We start from the raw sequence: 20,992 nt of genomic DNA on the forward strand, positions 1-20,992 counted from the left end.
CGGTATCCTTGGTACCTTCTCAGCGCAGTTGCATAGCAATGCGCTTGCACATGAAGCACTCTGCTCCTCTGCTAACTGCTCCTCACTGCAGGGCTCCAGCAGCTCTCGGCACCACAGGGCCGAGCACTGCCAGCACCAGTTATCGCCCCCTTCAGCTGTAATTTCAAGGGGAAGTTATGAAAGCCTCGGGGGAGGCTCAGCAGCGATACTACACCAGGAAGTAAAACTAAACACAGAAGCACAACCCAAGCCGTCACATTTTAAGAGGGAGAACGGGAAAAAACAAAGATGTGGCAACGTGCAGAAAGTGTGAGGAAACCAAGGGAGACTACGGGCAGCCCCTAGCCCAGCTTGCAGCAAGAGCCACGGGCGGCCCTGAGGGGCTGTGAGGCGCCTTCCTGCCCCACCCCAAGGGCTGAGGGGATGGACAAGGGGATGGCCACCGGCGGAGTGGCCTCGAAGGGAGGCAGATAGCTCATCCACACCCATCTGCCCACCGAGCTGCCCTTCTTCTGGAGCCTGTGAGGGAGCCTCCACAGCCCCTCTGCCTGCAGCAGCCTTCCCTTCGCTCCTGTCTTGCCTCCACACCACTGGGAGGCCTCGGAGGTGTGCGGCCATCTGCTTCATCGTGCTGCCTCGCTGCGGGGTCTTCAGCCCAGCTCTCGCTGCCTTCCCTCTGCCTCGAGCTCAGGGAAAATCCCGCTGCCTGCAGAAGCCTGAGCCCTGCTGGCAGGGGACTGTTTGCACAGAGGCAGGCCAGCCGAGCACCCATCCCTTACAGAATTGCAAAAAGAACAATTTTAAAAGGTAGCTGTCCAAGAAAGGCCATGAAGGTCTGCTGTGTCGTTCCTTGTTGAAGCAAATGAAACCCAGACCAGTCGTTAAGAGTAAAATTTTCTGATTTATGCATCTGTTACAAAGGACAAAACTAGAAAAAACTTGTACAATACATTTGGTTATAAAACGTGTCTTTTGCAGTACTGCCTGGAACCTGAATCACTTGTTTGGAGTGTAATTACAAGGACACTGACACTGAGAAAGTAACGCTCCTTTCCAACTCATCTTCCTTATCTGCTGTGCTAACAGAAATCACTTCCCAAAAGTGATGGATTTTTCACCCATGACACTGCTTGCTCAAGCACAATCTGGACTAAACCAAAATAAGTCACTCAAACTGATGGATTCCCCCAACCTCTGATGCCAACCTAACTTAAATGCTTTCAATCACTACCTTAAATTGCACTGTTTTGTGTTTTTTCTTTTCCCTGTAAGCAAAGAAAATTTTAATGTCTTATTGCTTTAATTTTCTTGTCTTTCTCATCCACTAAAGAAGCTGTAAACAAGCCCAATTTCCAGAAATTACCAATTTGTCATTCCCCTAAAAGGCAGCTCCTATAGAGCAAAACCAGAAATTGTCACTATCAAAAATGCAGTTCTGTCACAGGACTTAACATTTCTGGCACTCTCAAGAGGTGGTCTCATTTTTAACAGCACAACTCGACTAACAGAGCTCTGTAAAATCCATTACCTATGAAGTAAACATAATTCAATTTAAACCTGAGACTTCAGGACAGGTTAAATTCACTGAATACAACTTTGGTTCATTAAAGCCGATGGTTAATTCCAACCTGGCAAGCGGCTGTCTCAGCCTAAGCTATACATACCCCTAACTCTGCTGTCTGAGAGTTTCACTTTCCCCTACAAATAGGCTACAAATACATTATTTTCCAAAGGTATTTTAAAAACACTATGAAATAGATTTTCTTACCAACTAGACATAATTTTCAGAGGAATTCCACACCCACAGGGAAAAGGTACTTCTACATTTCAGCTGCCACGCGGCAAACCGACCACATACTAACACCTCATCTTCCACAGCTGCACGAATTGTGTTGAAGGAAAAGAGCTGTCACTGCATTTCCAAAAACAGCTCTGCTATAAGCTCCTTGGCATCCTTCATGCTGGAGGAGATCTCTGAGCCATCCTCTGCCACGTGGGTACCGATCAAGAACATCTTCCTCTTGTCCCCGATATCAGACAGTGCCAGAGCATCGTGGATATCTGTGATGCAGTATGCACCTTCAAGGTCCTGTCACACAAAACCAAAAACAAGCCTGTTAGTTTCGAGAGGCGGCGGCACCAGTCCTGCTCTGAGCCTTTCCTCAGGGAGGGGAAGGGTCTCAGAACATCTGGGGGCACTGCTCTTCTATGTACCCTTATGTGATCGTGTCTCCTTGCCCAAAAATGCTTTGGAACCAAAATGTTTATCCTTAACCTGACTTCTTCCCGAAGAAATAAGGGTACGGCTCTGCTCCCAGTTATTTCAGTGATAATAATAATTTCCAATAATAATGTACGACTAGCTGTTCAAGCTAGAAAAAAAGTATTGCTGGTCCAAGACCCCAAGCACCCCACATAGAGTTACAAGAACAGGGCAAATACACAATAGTCATTCCCTCATTACCTTCCCAGCCCCCAGCACTTCTGTCTCAGGGACCTAGAGAATCAGCAGTAGCATTTGTGTTTGATGAAGCCAAGACTTATGAGACTAATACAAAGGACTGCTAGCAACACATCTAAGTTAACAGATATTTGGGTGGTAACAATGTAGAACAAACCAAGCACATGGCTCCAAAAAAAAAAATTAATAATAAAAAATCTGCACTTAAAGACTTTCAGCTGTTCTGTCATCTACTGCAGGTATCAATCATTGACACTTTCACAGAAATCAGAAGAAAACATTGCCTTGTGAAGAAAGCTCCTCTTCTCTTACGCTACAGCAAGCAACCACAGGAGCAACTAAACAGACGATGTGAAAGCAAACAATTGTGCTTTGCTATGTGGGGATAAATTGCTAGGTAAAGAGGTATCCAGGGACAGCTATTCAGAAGAGAAACCTAATTCCAGGTTCAACTGCGGTCTCCCTTGCTGCTCTAAAGCCTTGCAGCTCTGCAGCAGTTTTCACCATTACTTCCACCCACAGCTTGTTCTGCACCATCTCTGAGTGCAGGACCTTCATCTTACAGGTCCAAAACTCAACGCCAGATTAATTTCCTCTGCTGTCAGCTGGTGCCTCAGAAAACTCCCCAGCATGTGGCCTTCTTTGAAAAGCTTTATTGGCTGTTTTCAGAGCAGCTGCCAGCCCAAGCTCAAGTAAGGGCAGGGAACTCCTACCTGCTTGTGGGCCAGAACCACCACGGGCAGGGTGGAGTTGTTCTCGACCAGTTGATGAAGCAGCTGTTTCGCCACAGGCAGCCGAGCATGATCAGCTGAGTCCACGACGTAGATCAGCAGCAGCACTTGGGGCAGGTACATCTTCCAGTATGAACGCAGAGATTCACTGCCCCCAACTGGGAGAGAACACAGCAACACAAGATTCACCAAATAATCCAAGCAGCACAGCTCCCAGAGGTCCAGACAGCAGGCTCTGGGTTGAAAACCCAAGGAATTTGGGTTACTGTACATGAGCACAGAAATAGCTTTATTTTCCTCAGTCAAGTCCTACTTGAGGCAGGCTTGAGTGTGCTCAGAAAGAAATAAAAACCTTTCTATTGCAAGCTCTTGAGTGTTTTTTTTTTGTTTGTTTATTTGTTTGTTTTTTATGGTTGCTTTCTGCACCATGGGTCTTGTTCTCGAGCCAGAAGGGACAGTGGAAAAAAGTTCAGTGTCCAGAAGGACAACGTGAGAATGTCCCCATTTCACAGGGATGCCCATCTCATTTTCAGACAAAGCAGGCCTACAGTTTCCTAGAGAGAAATTTAATTCTGGAATGGGGAGGGCTCTCATCAGATTTGCATTACACTAGGGACTAAATCAAAAGCTCCCACAGCTTTCATATTGTCAAAGCACCAGAGGTGTTTAGGAAGAGATAAAAATCAAGTTCCAACAGACTCTTTGAGCTGTCCTTAGGTGATGGGATAAATCTTTGCACAGGATACAATTCTGCCCAGACTCTGTTGGCTATGGAAGAAAGATATTCACCTTCAAAACAAGGGCTTATAACAGTTCTGTGGTGAAGCCACGTGCCTGAGATTGCTGTTTTCCATCTGAGAACATTGGTGGTGCTGAGTTTAAGAGAAGCAGGAATAGCTTACAGTGTATTAAGCACTTCAGGGAGGCAACAGGATGAGAGGCAACAGGCACAAACTGAAGCATGGGAAATTCCATCTGAATGTGAGAGGGCACTTTACTGGGAGAGTGACAGAGCACTGGGACAGGCTGCTGGGAGGTTGTGGAGTCTCCTTCTCTGGAGATATCCAAAACCCACCTGGATGCCATCCTGCACAATGTGCTCTAGGTGATCCAGCTTGGCAGGGGGTTGGACCAGGTGATCTCTAGAGGTCCCTTCCCACCAAAACCATTCTGTGATTCTGTATATTTTCAGCTCTCCAGGTCTATCACTTCTAGGCAATCAAGGGCAGGGAGGGGGTGTGTGCGTGAAGGTACCTTGCAGAACACCAGGCTCAAGAGACGGAGGTGACTTGACTCCAACTGCAGCAAGTTTCCAAAGCAATATATTTAGTTTCCCTGTAATAGTTTCTTGTCTTTTTAGGAGCTCTTTTCAAAACTGACTAGCTATCAAATTTACTGCCCTTAGTAAATTTGTTGTTTCAGAGCAATTTTGCCTTAAGTCAAAATTATTTACCAGTTTCAACAACACACAAAGTGAAGCAATGTTTCCCTGCTAGGGTGTTTGTGCCTCATCTTCAAGAGCCTCAGTGCAGCACTGTCTGCAGATGCAAGTCTGCCACTGGGGGAAGGAGCCAACAGACTGTAACTGACCTTACACTTGGGGCAGATAGCTCTGACTCTGTACTGGGATGTTCTCTATGCTCATTGCTAGTCTTTCTGTCCAGTGCATTCATACATAGCATAAATCAGGGGTCTGCAACCTCATAGTGAACATTTTTTCTTTCCCAAACCAGTAGCAGCAACTCAGCAGAAGCCAGGAGCTCCTTGAAGAGGCAAGATTCCACCTACTTATTTACATGATGGTACACAAAAAATGTTTTTTTCTATCTGTCCAGGTTGGCAAAATAAAACCCCTACTGTCTGAAAATCATAATGAGCTGCACGTTCACAGTGCAGGCTGCTAATCTCTGGTCTAGGCAATGGTACAGACTGGGTAAATAACAGATCAGAGTGCCATGCGCAGATTTACCTGGCTGAAATTGGCTTAAGACATTTCATCTCCCATGGGTCAAGATCGTAGCCACCACATCTCAGTCACTACCAACCTGGACCAGAGAGGGAAGGCTGACTCAGAAACAAGCATCCTGCACTGCACTGGGCCCAAGCAACCTCCAGGCAGCAGCAGAAATCCTGTGGGTTTCTCTAGCTCGGAGACCACCTCACTCCCAGCAAAGCCAGTGGGAAATACAAGTGTCTAATACCAACCAGGGGAGGGACACAGACTCTAAGCATCTCTGAAGAGGTGTTTTCCCTTGCATGGTGCAGAGACTTCCACGGTAGGACTGGGAACGACGCTCTGCCTTGGAGGCTTCATCCTCACATCCTGAATACCGTCTGCCTGGTAACAGCACAGCTGCTTTGTGCTTGCTGACAAAGGCACTGAGGCGTTCCTGGGCTAGCCGCCAGCTCCAACAGGCAAGCCCTGGCACAGCACAGGAAGAACTAAATGGCAGCCTCTGTCCCTGCAGAAAGCTGGCACCGGCGAGGTTAGGGTGTCAGCCTCTCGATACCAGGCACTGACCTGACTCCAGGGTCCCTTAGATAGGTTTTTGAAGAAAAAGCAGGAAGGAAAGCTCTGTGTGTTCTCCTCTTTCACCTTATTCACCTCTTCTACGCTTGCCCTTATCAGGCGTGAGCACCGAGCAGGGTGGGAAAGCAGGATCTCCACAGGGAAAACAACCACGGCTTTGTGTTAGCAGAGCAGGCACGGGGAGATACGAGGCTTTCAAACACAAGCACGCAGGACGGGAGCTCGTAGGCAGTAAAATAAACCCCACTCACTCTCCAGGAACTCCATCTGCGACTCCTCGGTGGCGATGCAGACGGCGTTGAAGCCCTCGGTGGGCGCCAGGCTGCGCTTCACCTGGTTAGTGGCCAGCGCCTGCAGCAGGCTGCTCTTCCCCGCGCCGTCCAGCCCCAGCACCAGGATCTGCCTGCCCTGCCGCTTCCCCTGCGGGGCGACACCGGTGGAAGGGAAGGGACAAAGCCTCGGTGCCGGGGGCTCCCCCCGCCCTGCTCCCCGGCCCCTCAGGCGGACCCACGCCCAGGCCGCCAGGGCCGCGCCGCCCGCCATGGCCAGGGCGGCCGCGCAGAGCGCCGCGGGCCGCAGGCGGCTGCCCATGGCCGGCCCGGCTGCGGCGGGGAGGCGGCTCCCCCTGCAGGCTCCCCCCTTTTCGGCTTCCCCTGCGCATGCTTCCACCCACAGGACGGGGTTTAAATCCCTTCAAGCACAGGGTTTCGCTGTCAGGGTCACCGCTGGCGGTGGCTACGCGTGGTGAAATGGCGTAGACTGCAGCACTTGCTTCTGGAGGTGGGTGAGGGTGCTGGGAGAGCTGCTGCACCTCTTCCACCTCACCCACAGCCTCCTTTCAAAATGGGCAATGCTTCTCCAGCACAACCATCACAAACACTTTGTTTTCGCTATTTTTCACTGCTCCATGCCTCCTACTAAGGCAGCAGAAGAGGGGACGCCAGGTCAGCTGCCACACACTTTGCCATCTTACGTCTTGCTCTCCCCCCTCAGCTTATCTTCTGTGTAATCCAGGCCGTCTGTTGTTTTTCAAGACCATCTGCGCCTGTGCTGTTCGGTGGTCAGTGACCAACCAGGACAAAACACCAAGGACAGTGCTTGCAGAGACACTGGCGGATAAACCTGCTGAATGCTTTGACTGGCACATACACTAGTAGCATAAATGTAATGTTTAAACACGGTATTGGTTCTTCCACACCTCTGGAAGTTAAGCGACGTGGACAGATTTCTTTTTACAGGCTGCCTTTGAGTTTTATGGTAACAGCCAGTTCCTTCCATACTTACCATCTGAGTACAAAGATGCCACAGCCAGGCCAGAGTTTCCTTCCCCATTTGACTGCTCTTTGCTTAGCTATTGATAAAAAAAATGACTGCTCTTAAACATATAGTTCCTTCACGCAGAGTTGTCCAGGAGAACTACCTGGCATGCAAACAGCACGCAACCCAAAGCACAAAGTTAAATATTTTGAAAATCATTTTTTTCCTCTTCTTATCCTAACAACTTCAGGAAAGTCTTTGCTGTAGTATGAAGCCCTGTCCCATGCCACCAGCACCATTTTACACAGGCTGCAGGGCACTGTGTGGCAAGGATGGCTGGGGAAGGGTACAACAGCAGAGGAAGTTAGATTTGCAGTCTTGAAAGGGGAAACATGAAAATCAACCTGCAGAGAGGGCTGTTAGAGCTTGATGAAGAGGACTTTCCTAACCCTCACTGGGGGATGCAGCTAAACATTAAGCCCAACAACCCAGCTTCTAACTTGCAGTTGGTGACAGTGGTGGGGAGAAGAGATGCAAGGCATCATTACTCCAACTTTCAAGGAAGCTTACTAGTCTCAAAAACAGGCCTTCACAAATCCAGTGTGCTGTCCCAGCAAGTAATTTCCGCTAACAACTAAAACAGGAGTTGGAGCAGGGACTGGGAAGCATGCAGCTCCTGGGGCTGAACATATGGAACAGATCTCACTCCAGAAATAAGCTACAAGCTCTGTGTGTATTTACAGTTAAGAACGCAGTTCCCCAAAAGCACAAGAGAGAACCAAATAAGGCCATGGTCCTTTTCACCCACCCTTTTCCCCATGTGACAGTACCACAGCTGCTCCCACATGTAGTACCCCAGGCCTCCTCCTGCTTGAACAGGAGGCATAGCAGCCCCCCAAACATACTCCGTGGGGCTCATTATTCTGATTTATGCTCCATACTAACACAGCTTTGAAGGAAGACAAGCCACAGTGGGAACTAATGTAAGGAAGACAACTTGGTGAGCAGACATTATCACGGTGTCCATACCAGCCCATCTCCTCCCAGAGCACAGAGAGATTTGGATGCCACGAGTCTTTCACCGCCACTGGCTTTTGACCTTTATTATGCAACCAGCATCACCTACTGAAGGAGGGAGGTTACACATCCTTTTTACCATCCGCTTTTACCCCCTTTCTTCTTCTTCTGCTGTTGTTTCTTCTTGGTGGCTGGGGCACCAGCAGGTTTTTGGTGCCTGGGAGGGATGACGTTACTCGCAGCCGATACAGCGGCAGCACTGCCGGGCCGAGGGGAGGTAGGTGGGCTGCTGGCAGTCCTGCTGGCATCCCTACAGAGAAAAATGCACCACATGGGTTCACAAACACCTGCGAGAGGTGGCACTGTAGCAACAGCTGGGCAGGAAGCTGAGAGCAAAAGATAGAGTAGCTTAGCTGTCATATAAAATAGCATTACAACACCACCATGGATGCGAGAGCGCTCAAGCAAGGAGATTCTGCTCATCTTAAATGAGCTTCAGTGTACACAGGAGGGTTGATGGATGATGGGAACTTGTCTCAAAGGACAGGCAATCACCTTCTAACTGATGCTCATCAGACAGCAGAAATCCCAACAACAAAAGCACAGCTTTCAACTTCTGAATAGACAGTTGACACTCATGCAAATGCAAGAAAACCCTTTTAAGGCCCCCAGATACGCAGTTGCAGATCAACATCCTTTTTCTCCTTAATGACAAAGGCACCTTTGTGCCAGCTCTCTTTGCTCAGACACTGCTCAAGCTAACAGTACCACAAAAGGCTTTTCATGCTTCCATTTTGAGAGACAGCTGTATAAAGAAGAGCTGTATCATCCCCGACTAGCAGTTCCCTATGTCGCTATTATTTTAAATGTACTTCCTTCTCCCAGATGCTAGTAAGTCACCAGCTTGCTGTGAGGCCTCATACATAAAGGAAAACCCTGATTCCAGCTCAAATCAAGATCAAGTTAGAGGGATGTATGGTACTTTCCCAAATAATGGCTAGCAGTAACCAAAAGACAAAAGAAAATAGGTTGAGAGAGGGCGTGCAAAATTCATCTAGTCCTCAAAGCTAAGAAAAGCACATTAAAAGACTTCTGGGGTTTTATTTGCACCTTGGCACCTTCGAGCATGCCTATCGTATCATTTTGCTTCTCAGTTAATTATAGGGAACTTCTGGAAGGGCACCTGGTAGAAGGTTCAAGTGACAAAGTGCAGCTTCAGCTGTGCTACCCAGGGCCGGTGAGGTGACAGAGCCACAGGAAAGCACAAAGCCACGCTTCCGAGCCACCCAGGAGTCATTCCCCACACCAAACCCAGCAGTGGGTACTTACAGTTCAGAGGAACCAGCTGTGGTTGAACCCTGAGTTCCTTTGCCAACCTGATCCTTCTTCTTCCCCTTCTTCCGTCCGCGATAGTAGGAACGCTCTCGCATTGGAAGCCACCGCTCAGGGTCAGGAGTTACCTTGGGGTCGTAGTTCTTGGGCAGCTTTCCTGCAGAACAGCCAGTGCCAGGAAATGAGATGGGGGACAACACGTTAGAGAGGCATCAACAAGGGATACATAGGGGTTGTCAGCAGAGAGGAATTACACAGACTCCAGCAACCCACAGCACATGATGCTGTAAATGTCCTGTCAGGGAGCTGCTTTCCCTTCTGTGGAGAAATGCCCCACACAGGATGAGCAATCGGTCACGAACACTTCAGTTCACGAGTCCCAGCAAAGGGCTCCAGCTCCCAGGGAGCTGCAGGTTAGCTACCAGAAGAAACAATCTGGCCAGCTCTCTGCATCTGCGCCTTATCAACATCTAGGAAGTACAACTCACCTTTCTTCTTCTTCTTCTTTTTCTTCACCTCCCCTTGCCTGAAAAGCAAACAGGGAAACAGCCACTGTGACACAGCTTTTCTGAGAAATCAACCAAAAGCTAGTTCTGGAAGAAGCTAAACCATTCCCATTTCTCTAACAACTTTGTCTGCTGCTATCTGAAGCTCCTTGCAGTTACACAACAGGCTCCCCTTCCACCAGCACGTCTGCTGCACCAATACCCCCACCACAGCAGGTGTGGCTCCTGCACCACCCCAAAAAGTGTCTGTGCCAGAGCCAAAGCAGCACGCTACCCTTGCTCTTTCTGCTGGTTGTCTCCAGTGAGTTTCCCAGCTTTCTTCCGAACGTAGGTCGCTCCATGGGAGTTCTCCAGGGCATCAACATCTACCTTCAGTGACATGGTGTCCGAGGAAGGCAAATGTTTGCTGAGACTGAAAAGGAAGAGTTCAGGGATGCAAACCAGGAAAGCTAACACTCAACTGGCAAACAGCAACCAAAGAAACACCCATCTTTATTCAGGTACCAAAATAAACCATCAGCTTGAACAAATTCAGCCTGATGGCAATACCAGGCAGACCTACAGGGCCAGCCCCAGCTCCCTGCCCAAGCTGGAGCGAGCTACTTAATTGCCCTCTGCCTCATTTTTCCCTTCTTTGAGGTGGGGGACAGAAGCAGCAATTTACTCTGAATGCTGTTCTAGATGGCAAAAGCTGTATGGGAACCTGACATTTTGGGTCAGGGAGAGTTTAGCCATATTCTGTTGGGCACAGTCCTGCGTTACTACCACAGGTCCAAGACTGCAGCAGAAAAGACGGAGAAGCTCCTATTTTTGGTTCCTCATAGTCTTAAATTACCACATCTCAGAGAGGAGGCCGAAGACAAACGGGTCTTGGAATCTCACAGTAATCACACCAGTCAGAAAATAAAGCAGCTCCAGAAAACTTGGCCCGGGTACCCAACTGGAGATGTTCCTTGCCTTTCTTCAGGTGAGAACGGGTCCAAATTCCCCACACAACTGAAATCCAAGGAAGCAATGCCCAAATGCCTTGGCACTAAAAAGGATACACTTTAGCTTTTTCAGGGTCCACCAGGGAGTAGGCAGAGATGAGCTGTGCCAGCGTGTGCACATCTTTTGGGTTTTGCCTTTGGAGAAGAAAAAACAGAAGGCTCAAGTCATACACTCATCCCAAAACCTGTTGCATGCTACCAGAGCACGGCTGCTATCTGTGGGGACAGGCTATGCCAGTCTGTGGTGTCCTGCGGAGCACACCACCAAACATCACTGATGCAGACAGAGGAACAGATATCACACTATCACAAAGCAGGCAATGAAAGACAAAACCCCCTGAAGTTCCAGTTGCAAAGGCAGATTAACAGAACTCTCTCATACCCTACCAAGTGGATAAAAAAAATGAAAACTTAAACATCCATGGTTTATGCAGCACTAGAAAAATGTACATGTCCCAGTCACCAAAGCAACCTGCACCGCACATAGGAGTGCTCCAGGACAAGTCAATCAGGTTTTCAGGTGAATGTCAGCCACAGACCAAATAAGTGCTCCCCTACCTTCATAAACATGGCTTTGTATTGGAACCTCTGCACAAAAGCAACTCTGTAAGAGGGCTGCTAGTGAACCCACATTGTCAAAAACAACCTGGCACCAGGCAGCTTGCAGAGGTCTGTGGGCAGAGACTCCCTGTTTAGCAGCCACACAACTCACTTCCAGAGCTCCTCCAAGTCGCTGATTGCTTCCTTCTTCCTGCCATGCTTTAATTTGAAGTTAGCAGCTTCCCTTATCAGTGACAAATGAACAGGAGACTCTGGCTGAAAGACAAAGCAGCTGTAATTAGGTCTTTAATTTCACAGCATGGAGCCCAGCTCTAGCTGGCTTTAATACCCCGGAGACCTGGCCAGGGAGAACCTAGTTAGCACCATCATACAGAAAGAAGACTATCTTTGCACTCTAGGATGTGAGGTAAGACTGTACGGGATGAGGCAGCTTGCTCATTAATCCACAATGCTTTCTAATCAGAGAGGAGGCCTGACTGCTACATTTGGGCACCCGTAGCTCCCACTCTCCTAATCTGACAGGAAAGTAAGGATCTGCTTCTCCTTCTTTGCAACACATCTAAAATAATACAGCAGTGATAAAACAAATGTTTGCAAAACAGGAGCTCGTAGCTCTCCAAAATCACAGCTGGATGAACTGCTGAGGCCGTGCATCAGTGGGAAAAGCTGAGCTTGGGCTACTTAGAAAAGGCCACATTACCTCCTCAGGACTGACTTGCCTGGAATTGCTGATACCACTGGATAGCCTGCGTGAAGACCTCGATGGCACTGTCAATGTCTTCTTCGTGGCTATACATTGTCACCAACGCAGACACCTGCAAACATTCAAGAGCTCACACAAGCTGTCTGTGGACAGAGAGCTAGCATTTAATTCACAAGATTTCCTCAAGACAGAGGCAATGTGAGCTTTTTGCTCTGTCCCTAGAAAGCAGCTATGGTGACAGGCAGGATACCCAGGCAAGACCTTCCTACCTGAAGGTCCCTCACAAAGAAATGTCACCAACAATCCTTCTCTTACAGTACAAGCTTAGGACTGCATCCACAGAAAGATTTCTTGTCTTGGCACTTCCTTTGCTTGCCACTGTACACAGTTTCACTAGAAACTTTTTTTCTCCCCCCATCTCTACCCCAACAGCCATGAAAAAAAAATCAGCACTGAAGAAATGAGGTACAGACACCCTAAACACAACTAGAGGTGACCCAGGGCAAGCAGTTTTACTTACCATACCAGGCTTGTGCTGCAGTTCCTCTATGCTCCTCAGAATCATACAGGCTTTGGTGACACTGCCTGTAAGAAAGGGAACAACATGCCCTTAGTGCCACGCTGACACTTCATCCTAGCTGGTGGACAGGGGACTGTGAACTTCCACTAGTTCCTGCTGAAGGTAAAAAATGGGGACAAAACAGTCCTCTTCTTAAAACTATCTCCCTTATTTCCAGGAATGAAGGACACACCTCCACACAGGGGACTCCCTAAAGCCCATTTCCCCCCCAAGCCTTAAACCATTCTTACATGCTGACAGTTTTGCAAGAAGGGAAGACACTGCATACCTTGAGCAATTTTTAGCTGGGCCATCGTCAGTTTGATCTCAGCTGCGTTGGCAGGGTGCTGCTCTGCAAAGTCCTGGGAATCAGATGATAGAACAACTCAATGTGTGCACGGGTACAAGGCTGCTCTGCTGAACTGGACCTCATGCTCAGTCACAGGAAGCTGGCAAGAGCCAAGGAAAGCTTTCCAGTACATGCAGGCTTCAGCATGCAGCAGACGAGGACCCCAAACTATGCCAGTGGCCCAGTGTCCTCTCAGGTTTCAATCCCAGGCCACTCAGTCCTTCCAAAAGGAGGCTGTGGTAAACTGCTTGTGAGTAGAGCCACAGAGCCCACTGCTTATCCTAGAAGACATTTTCTACAAACACCTGAGGTGCAAGGGAACTATCCCATTTAGATCAGCATGGCTCATTTGGGTGTAAATGCTTTCCAGAAATGTTAAACTAAGCCAAAATAAGCACAGTCAGATATTCCTGGATATTTAAGCGAAACAAAACAAAGGGTAAAAGCACGAAGAACACACAGAACAAGTTTAAAGGGAGCGAGACCAAAGGAGTACTTCTCTCAACCTACCTGCAGAAGCCCTATGGCCTTTGCGTGCTGCTTCTCACGACACAGCTGGGCAGCCTGGATGAGCACAGGGAGCAGATGCTCAGGGCTCTGTGACTGCAGGCTTGCTGACAGCTTGCGGCACTGATCCGCCTGAGGAGGGGGAAGAGAATAGTTTGCTCAGCCTCTGCAAGCACCTAATTTAGAGCTAACCTGCCAGTTATATCTTAGATCAGCTCCTAGCAATGGCTTCCCTGAAACGGATACAGGAAGCCAAGAATAAAACCTCTCAGTAGCAGTTCAGATGCATCTAAGAACCCCACAAACCCATTCCACCTCATCCTAATCATCTTCACTTCTATTTTTTAGGGATTTTTCCCCACACCTATGTGCCTAAGCCAGGTGGTTGTATCTTCTACTGGCTGCACATCCATTTTTGCCTAGTCAGACTCCTGTGGAGGGTGCTAAGTCTGTAGCCAACTACTTCAGATCAGTTTCTCCTACCTGGTTAGTGTACATTGCCAGCAAAGCTTTGTTGAATTCAATCGCCTGGAGCTGCTTCTTGGAGAGTTTATGCTCAACACCTTCCGCATTGGTCAGCTTGACCTTTTTCTTTGAGTCAAAAACGTTTTGGTCCTGGGGAAAAAAAAATAAATCTCACAACATGATTTCAATACATTCCTTCAACAAGAGAAGTTCTCTGGGTCTGTGATTTAACTACTGTTTAGGAAAAAATCTTCCCTGACTATCCGCCTCTCTTCACAGAAACAGACAACTTGAGTAGCCACAAGGAAGGGCCACACTGAAAGGAGCAAGGTCATTCTATACCTTGTTAATTGTGATGATGTTATTTGCAATGACAGCAAGCAGTCCTACATCTGCTGGCCTGCAGATAAATAAAAAAAAAAAAAAAAAGGAGAAAACACACCGTTATTGAACAGTGGTCTCTCTACAGATGGAGGGATGAATGTCAGTTTTAGAAAAGCTCCTACTTCAACTTGATTATTTGATTGTAGAGCTGTAGGGCATCCTCTGTACGACCCTGCAGTTGCATGATATACGCCATCTGACCGTGAATAATGGCCAGTTCAGCCTCGGTGTCCTCCTCAGTCGCGTCCTGAAGGAAAATCAAGGGGGAAAAAAAGCTGCCACCTGGTCTCTTTCCCTTGTTTCAGCATTCCGCAGGCAAATGTTTATGAGCTGTCTTGAGCAGCATTAGCAAGAAAGAACCCCAGCCACTACATGTGAAGCCACAGCACAAATACAAGTTAAACCTGGGTTAAACCAAAAGAAAGCCCCACCTGCTACTGTAAGTCTGAATTTACCCCTCTACTTGAACCAACCAGTGACTACAAGTCACCTAAGCCTCCCATCACCCAGTCAGCGTGTTCATAGCATGGATGGGTCACGGGGAGGTTCCAGACAAGCTGTAACCATCCCGCCTGGACCAGCACGTGCAACCAGCGGAGCAGCAATTGTGGTGTTACACTTCTGCAACCACCACGATTGCTGCTCCAGCCTCACCAGCTGGTACCAGCAGCAGTGGCATGTCTTGCTGGGTAATACCACATTAGCAGCTTTAGGCTGTTATCTGGCTATTTTATTTTATTTTGTTTTACATTTTATGACCACACCCTCATTCATGCTGGTGCAAAGCACACATTTTCCAGAACAACATCAGCAACTTACAGTGTCTTCTGAGAGCGACTGGCGGCACAGCTCTAGAAGCAAAAACAAATGGAAGAACAGAATTTAGAAGGCTTAGGGGGGGAAAAAAACAGCCTAGGAGCATGTGGGAGCATATACTGTTTTCATGTATCCCTTGCAGATACTGATTGTGAAACTTCTGCATCACTACAAAAGCTTTCAGTACAATTATCAGTCACTTCTTAACTTTCCTATGTATCTCACCAAAACATAGAATCATAGAATAGCTTGGCTTGGAAGGGACCTTAAAGGCTACCCAGCTCCAACCACCCTCCCTGCCATGGGCAGGGATGCCACCCATTATATCACGTTGCCCAAGGCCTCGTCCAGCTTGGCCTTGAACACCTCCAGGGATGGGGCATCCACAGCCTCTCTGAGCAACCTGTTCCAGTGCCTCACCACCATCTGAGTGAAGAATTTCCTCCAAAAATCTAATCTAAATATCCCCTCTTCTAAGTACTGAGAAGCTGCAATGAGGCCTCCTTGGAGTCTTCTCTCTTTCAGGCTGAACAGCCCCAGCTCTCTCAGCCTTTCTTCATAGTAGAGATGCTCCAGCCCTCCTCTGGACCTTCTCTAACAGCCCCATATCCTTCTTGTGCTGGGGGCTCCAGACCTGGACACAGCACTCAACGTGGGGCCTCCGAAGAGCAGAGCAGAGGGGGACAATCACCTCCCTCCACCTGCTGGCCACCCCTCTGGTGATGCAGCCCAGGACGCAGCTGGCCTTCTGGGTTGCAAGCGTGCACTGATACTAAAGATACTAAACAGCCACTGGTTCCAGTGCAGACCCCTGAGGGACACCACTTGTCACCAGCCTCCACCTGGACAAGAGCCACTGACCACCACTCTCTGGGTGAACCCTTCAAGCCAGTTCCTTATCCACTGAAAGGTCCAACCTTCAAACCAAAACCTTCAAACCTTTCCAAAGGACTATTGTAAACAGCACACAGATTCACTAACTCCCAAAATTTACATGTGTTCATCACAACAGGAAGGGAGAGCTGCTATTCTATCATCAAAGTCAGGGTAGAACTGACATTTATGTATAAAAGCAAACAGATTGTAAAGAAATTAGTAATTTTTTCATATATATATGCACACACACATGCATACAGGCTAATAAAACCAGGAGTTAGAATAGATTAGACATCTTCAAGAAGAGATCACATTCATGTGTGCTTCCCACTTCAAAAAAGAAACCTGCTCAAAGGAATTCCACCCCAATCAGGGGGCTGGAAAAGAGCCAGGAGATGCTACATGCAGTGTGTCTGTGGAAAAGAGCTGCAGAGGAAGGCTTCTACAAAAACACCACTTCTGCCCAGAACCATCTGGACACCTACAGAAAATTCTGCTCTTGGTCAGTTTTTGAATTGACAGTCCAAACTTCTTTCTCTGCTTAAGTGTGCGTCCAGAGAGGAAGTAACTGCTTCTGTCACACGCAGCTTCTCACACCTCACCGTGATTTTACCTTCTGCTTTCCGTAGTTTCTTCATTGCTTCGTTCAGCTTTCCTTGCCCGATCAACGCGCATGCGCTGTTATAACACAGCTCGTAAGTGGTTTCTCGAAGGCCCAAATCCTCCTAGCATGAAAAACAAACATAGCACAGCAGAAACAGTAACTATCTGTACAGATTCGACAGGCTACAGACACAAGCTATAGTTTTCACATACATTCCTTGCCAAATACATTTTCTACAGAAACCTCTAGAGGCCATTTTCAAAGGGCCATTTTCAACTGGCAAATTTTAAGTCATGGTGCAAAATATCTTCCTTCCTACTGCACAATGAAGTCAAACACAATCAGTGAGGAAGCAACTCCAGCCTGAACCTGGGGACTGCTTACACTGCTGGAAGAGGATGAGTAAGAACCACTACCCTAGAGAACTAGGGCAAGGATCCACAGCACTGAACGGAAAACTGAGCGTGCCGTGCACATCTCCAGAGCAAAGACTTCTGAGAAACTAGAACATCTTTATCTGCACTACTCATTAACAAAAAAATTCCCCATCACAACAAGGTGGTCTAGGTCATTAGAAGTCATTAAGAGACAGAAATGCATTTCCATCCTTTAGAACCCTAAGACTCCTGATCCTTTACTCCCTGGCTCCCACTCTAACACCCAGACAAGCACACACTTACTGGCATCACTCTCTCCCACGTGCTTTGTGCTGCCACAACAGCCGAGAGGTTGGTTTTTCTCTCTTCCTCGTACTCATCCTGGGAGTTGCGTATGAGATCCCGGTATGCAACCAGACAGTCATCGTAGCGCTCCAACTTGTACAGCTGAAAACAGGAGGGGGTGAGCCTTCAGAACAGCATTTCCCTGCCTACACCAATAACTGCAGCCTCCTTTCTCCCTCCTCATGGATCAGCAGAAGCACAGCATCGTATATTTTAGGCTGAGCATTACTAACATTTGCGTCTACCTGTATGGGCAAATTCTATCTGCTAGGACTCAAGCAATAAGGGCAGATATGCATAAAGGCTGCAGAGCTGTAACTCCTGTAGGAGCTTCTTTAGAAGCAGCATTTTATAAGCTTTTCTTCTCAGACAGTCTTTTTCCAGATTAATTAATCTCTCTACGAGAAAAGTTAAATAAACAGCCTTTCATGAAACTGAGAGAAAACATCCAAAAACTGTCTTCACAAAACTGCCCTGATCAACCTGGGAGAAACAGCTCTTCTGCTCCGCCTCTAATGCCTGAGACATCAGGTCCCACAAACCATTCCTGGACAGGTATCTGATGGCAAAGATCAAGAGGGCTTAACCACAAAAAAAAATTAATCAGTCAACCTCCACCCTTCATCCCCTCAGCTTCTAAAACTGTATCAGGCCAGACCCAGGAAGGGCAAGGGAGTCACGAATGCAGTGCTTTGGCTCAGCGGCAGTCAGAAAATTAGTCTGTCTTCTACAGACAACTGAGGCTTTGCACAAACTGGAGCAGCTGGAAACTGTACCCCTCCATACCTTTAAGACAGAGAAGATAATTCCATCCCCATAGTCACCCTACATTAGAGCAGAGAGCCAAGGCATCCATACGAAACTGCCACCAGGAAGAAAAGCTTGTAATTACCACTTGTCCATAGAGCTCCTTCAGCTTGTCCGTCTGCTGACTGGCACTCTGAATGGTCTTGAGAGCACTTTCGATACGATTCAACCTGTATTCACAGTAGGCCTTCTCGAAGGCAATAACATCACTGCAACGACAAGACAAAGGCTGAGAGCAGACACGGGAGTCTTCATTCAACAGCATTCACCTGCCTGAACACACCTGCAGCCCTAATTGGGCACAGACTATTATGTTCCAAATAGCCACGCACCAGAGGTGAGCGCATGATCCCAGATTACTGAATAATTCATCTGTCAAGTGCTGTAAACATCTTTAACCTACTTTATATCAACCAGAGAAGAAATACCAAGACTTCATCTTCAAGATGAACCTTCTTCTTTTTCTTTCTGGTGTCTCCAGAAACATCATTTCAAATCAGCTGTTTACACAGCCAGTAATTCCCCAGACCTCCTACTGGTAATATGAATCAAGTTTAAAGGCAAAACAACAGCAAGCTTCATTATGCGACTCCTTCCCTAACAGAAGGCATATCCCTACAGCAGATCATCACTGCAAACTGTCAAAGACACATAATCAACTCCCACAGAGAGAGAAAGGGAGCTGTATAAAGCACAGCTCCTCCTAGCTGTTAGATTTTAAGCTAACAGTAACCTATTTTGAAATATCAGCACAGTACAATTGCAGCAAAAGTGTTTGCTGATGTCAGCATAAAATTGGCTTCAAAGCCAAGCTCACACCAGCAGGAAAACATTATCAAGCCTTGAGTGCTCTGCTCCAGCTATGCCCTGAGCTACCACTTAAGCTAGGAGAAAATTAATCAGCAATTCCCTCAGTTCATCACTAGTGCCACAAATGCAGCGACAGACGCTTGTGACCAGCCATTTCTCTCCCTATTTAAAAATTATCTCAGACGAGCTGAGTACTAGGGAAGTTTAAAAAAAAAACAAAAAACAAATGGCATTAAGAATTAAAACAAATGAGTGGGACAATGAGTGAAAAAACGAGTGAAGGACAAGACAACTTCAGGACAGAACAAGAACCTCCACCTTCCCTACTAGGCAGGGCAGAGGGACACAGCACTGCCAAGCTAAAGAGAAAACTTGAAGCCAGTTACATTTAGAGAAATTTCTCCTGTCTCCATCACATACTAAAAAGCAAGCTAAAAACTTAAATTAAACCCCTTTCATCCCAGGAAAGAAGGAGTTTGTGAATAAGGTAATAATATTTATTATCTTATATAAACATGGAAAAGTTTCATGGCTCTGATACTGAAAGGCACTTCTCTGGGAAGTTCCTTAACAAGAATAGCATCTGAAATACAAAAATGCTGCTGCCAGGCAGTTCATGGGAGCAATTTTTATCTTAGTCACTGCACTAAGAGCATCTTTATTAGGAAAAGAATTAAATCTACTTAGTAACTTAAAAGGGAATACAGAAGTTTGACTTGTTCTAAAACGCAAGTTGTCTTCAAGATCCTGATTTTTGAGAACATGCACAAACCATTTGCACCACCTCAAAAGCTGGATACTATCAGGCTGGCAAAGAAAAGGACCCTGCAGAGCAGTATGATGAGAAAGCCATGCAGAGCTAACAGCTTGCTCCCACTGGCAAGGGCTTCTCCTGCCTCTCTTTGCTCCCATGAAATACGTCTTCTTCCCTCGTCCCAGCAATGGAGCTCACCCACATCAACAGGGAAAATTTGCCTCTTTTCTAGTGTTCAGTTACCTCCATGACCAATCTCTCCAACAGAAAAGCAAGCCATTAGACTGTCTCAAACTGATCAAGACCATCTCTCACACCCACAGGAAATCAGTGTCTCACTGAGACCCCCAATTCCAATGGCTCTGAGCACTGCCTGCTCTTGCTTTTGCTGTCGATCAGTGCTTCCAGCTGCAGCAGCTTCTCGGGGACTTAAAGTTTCACATTTTGTAGGCTACAGCAAGACACAACTCACCTGGACAATATTTTACTGTGGGTGTTGATTACGCTGAGGGCTTCCTTGAAACTCCCATTATGGATTAGACACACCACTTTACAATGAAGTGCGGTCACGTCGTCTTTGCTAACCTGAAGTACTGGAAAATAAAAGAGTTTAAACATGACAATCTCCCTCGTTATCAGACATGTTAGTGCTTTATGAGAGATGTACAGTGTTAAATTTTGGAAAAAAACCTTTAAAGAAAACAGTCACGTTGTTTTAAAAGGGTATTGGCATGGTTTGCCTTGGTTCAGACCACGCAAGAAGCCTGCTGATGTGGAAGAATCTGGTACAAACACTGAATTTACTGGAAATGACCGCTCTGCTAACACACCTGGAGCAAGGCTACGTGCACCTGAGCAAACCTTTCGCTGGCACCTCACCCCCAGGCAAAAAACACGGAGCCAAAACCTGCCTCAGCGCCACACAGAGCACAGGCAGGGAGAGAAGCACTTCTAGGCAAGCACACGTCTTACACGCTAACACTTCCTGCCAGAAAAAAAAAAAAAAAAAAAAAAAAAGAATTCCGATGATTTCATGACTCGACCCCGAATCCCCGGCGGCACTCACTCTTGTTCACGGACTTGAGGGCGCGGGCGAAGTCGCCGTTCTGCCCGCAGCGGTTCACCTCGCTCCACAGCGCTGCCGCCGCCGCGCCGCCCGCCCCGGCCCCGGCCCCGGCCGCCGCCGCCATCTTGCGAGCGGGAGCCCTCGGAAGAGGAAGGGCCCCGCGGCCGCCCTGCCACGTCCCGGGGG

General features: G+C 47.6%; 2 protein-coding genes across 2 annotated transcripts; both read right to left on the minus strand.

Moving 5' to 3' along the window:
* Positions 1 to 881: 881 nt before the first annotated feature.
* Positions 882 to 6,281, minus strand: ARL9 (ADP ribosylation factor like GTPase 9). Its single transcript, XM_032186581.1, has 3 exons — positions 5,974 to 6,281; positions 3,175 to 3,350; positions 882 to 2,089 (listed from the first exon to the last, which is right to left on the minus strand). Exons 1-3 carry the CDS (start codon positions 6,263 to 6,265, stop codon positions 1,910 to 1,912), a joined length of 648 nt encoding a protein of 215 aa, XP_032042472.1. The 5' UTR covers positions 6,266 to 6,281; the 3' UTR covers positions 882 to 1,909.
* A 1,772-nt stretch (positions 6,282 to 8,053) lies between these two features.
* Positions 8,054 to 20,954, minus strand: SRP72 (signal recognition particle 72). Its single transcript, XM_032187166.1, has 19 exons — positions 20,807 to 20,954; positions 20,213 to 20,333; positions 18,262 to 18,385; positions 17,328 to 17,471; positions 16,657 to 16,768; positions 15,171 to 15,202; positions 14,474 to 14,598; positions 14,310 to 14,367; positions 13,986 to 14,117; positions 13,506 to 13,634; positions 12,936 to 13,008; positions 12,608 to 12,672; positions 12,104 to 12,199; positions 11,536 to 11,639; positions 10,881 to 10,958; positions 10,109 to 10,246; positions 9,817 to 9,854; positions 9,326 to 9,485; positions 8,054 to 8,306 (listed from the first exon to the last, which is right to left on the minus strand). Exons 1-19 carry the CDS (start codon positions 20,928 to 20,930, stop codon positions 8,132 to 8,134), a joined length of 2,028 nt encoding a protein of 675 aa, XP_032043057.1. The 5' UTR covers positions 20,931 to 20,954; the 3' UTR covers positions 8,054 to 8,131.
* Between the last annotated feature and the right edge of the window lie 38 nt (positions 20,955 to 20,992).

This window comes from Aythya fuligula, chromosome 4 (assembly GCF_009819795.1).
Source record: "Aythya fuligula isolate bAytFul2 chromosome 4, bAytFul2.pri, whole genome shotgun sequence".
NCBI lineage: Eukaryota > Metazoa > Chordata > Aves > Anseriformes > Anatidae > Aythya > Aythya fuligula.

Coding starts and splice junctions, on each gene's coding strand:
- ARL9 (XM_032186581.1), bottom strand. CDS start 6,265: ATGGCGGGCGGCGCGGCCCTGGCGGCCTGGGCGTGGGTCCGCCTGAGG. Junction 3,351..5,973: donor GCAGATGGAGTTCCTGGAGA/GTGAGTGGGGTT, acceptor GTTCTCTCCCAG/TTGGGGGCAGTGAATCTCTG. Junction 2,090..3,174: donor TGGTTCTGGCCCACAAGCAG/GTAGGAGTTCCC, acceptor TTTGTGTGACAG/GACCTTGAAGGTGCATACTG.
- SRP72 (XM_032187166.1), bottom strand. CDS start 20,930: ATGGCGGCGGCGGCCGGGGCCGGGGCCGGGGCGGGCGGCGCGGCGGCG. Junction 13,635..13,985: donor TGGCAATGTACACTAACCAG/GTAGGAGAAACT, acceptor CCCCCTCCTCAG/GCGGATCAGTGCCGCAAGCT. Junction 9,855..10,108: donor AACCAGCAGAAAGAGCAAGG/GTAGCGTGCTGC, acceptor TTTGCTTTTCAG/GCAAGGGGAGGTGAAGAAAA.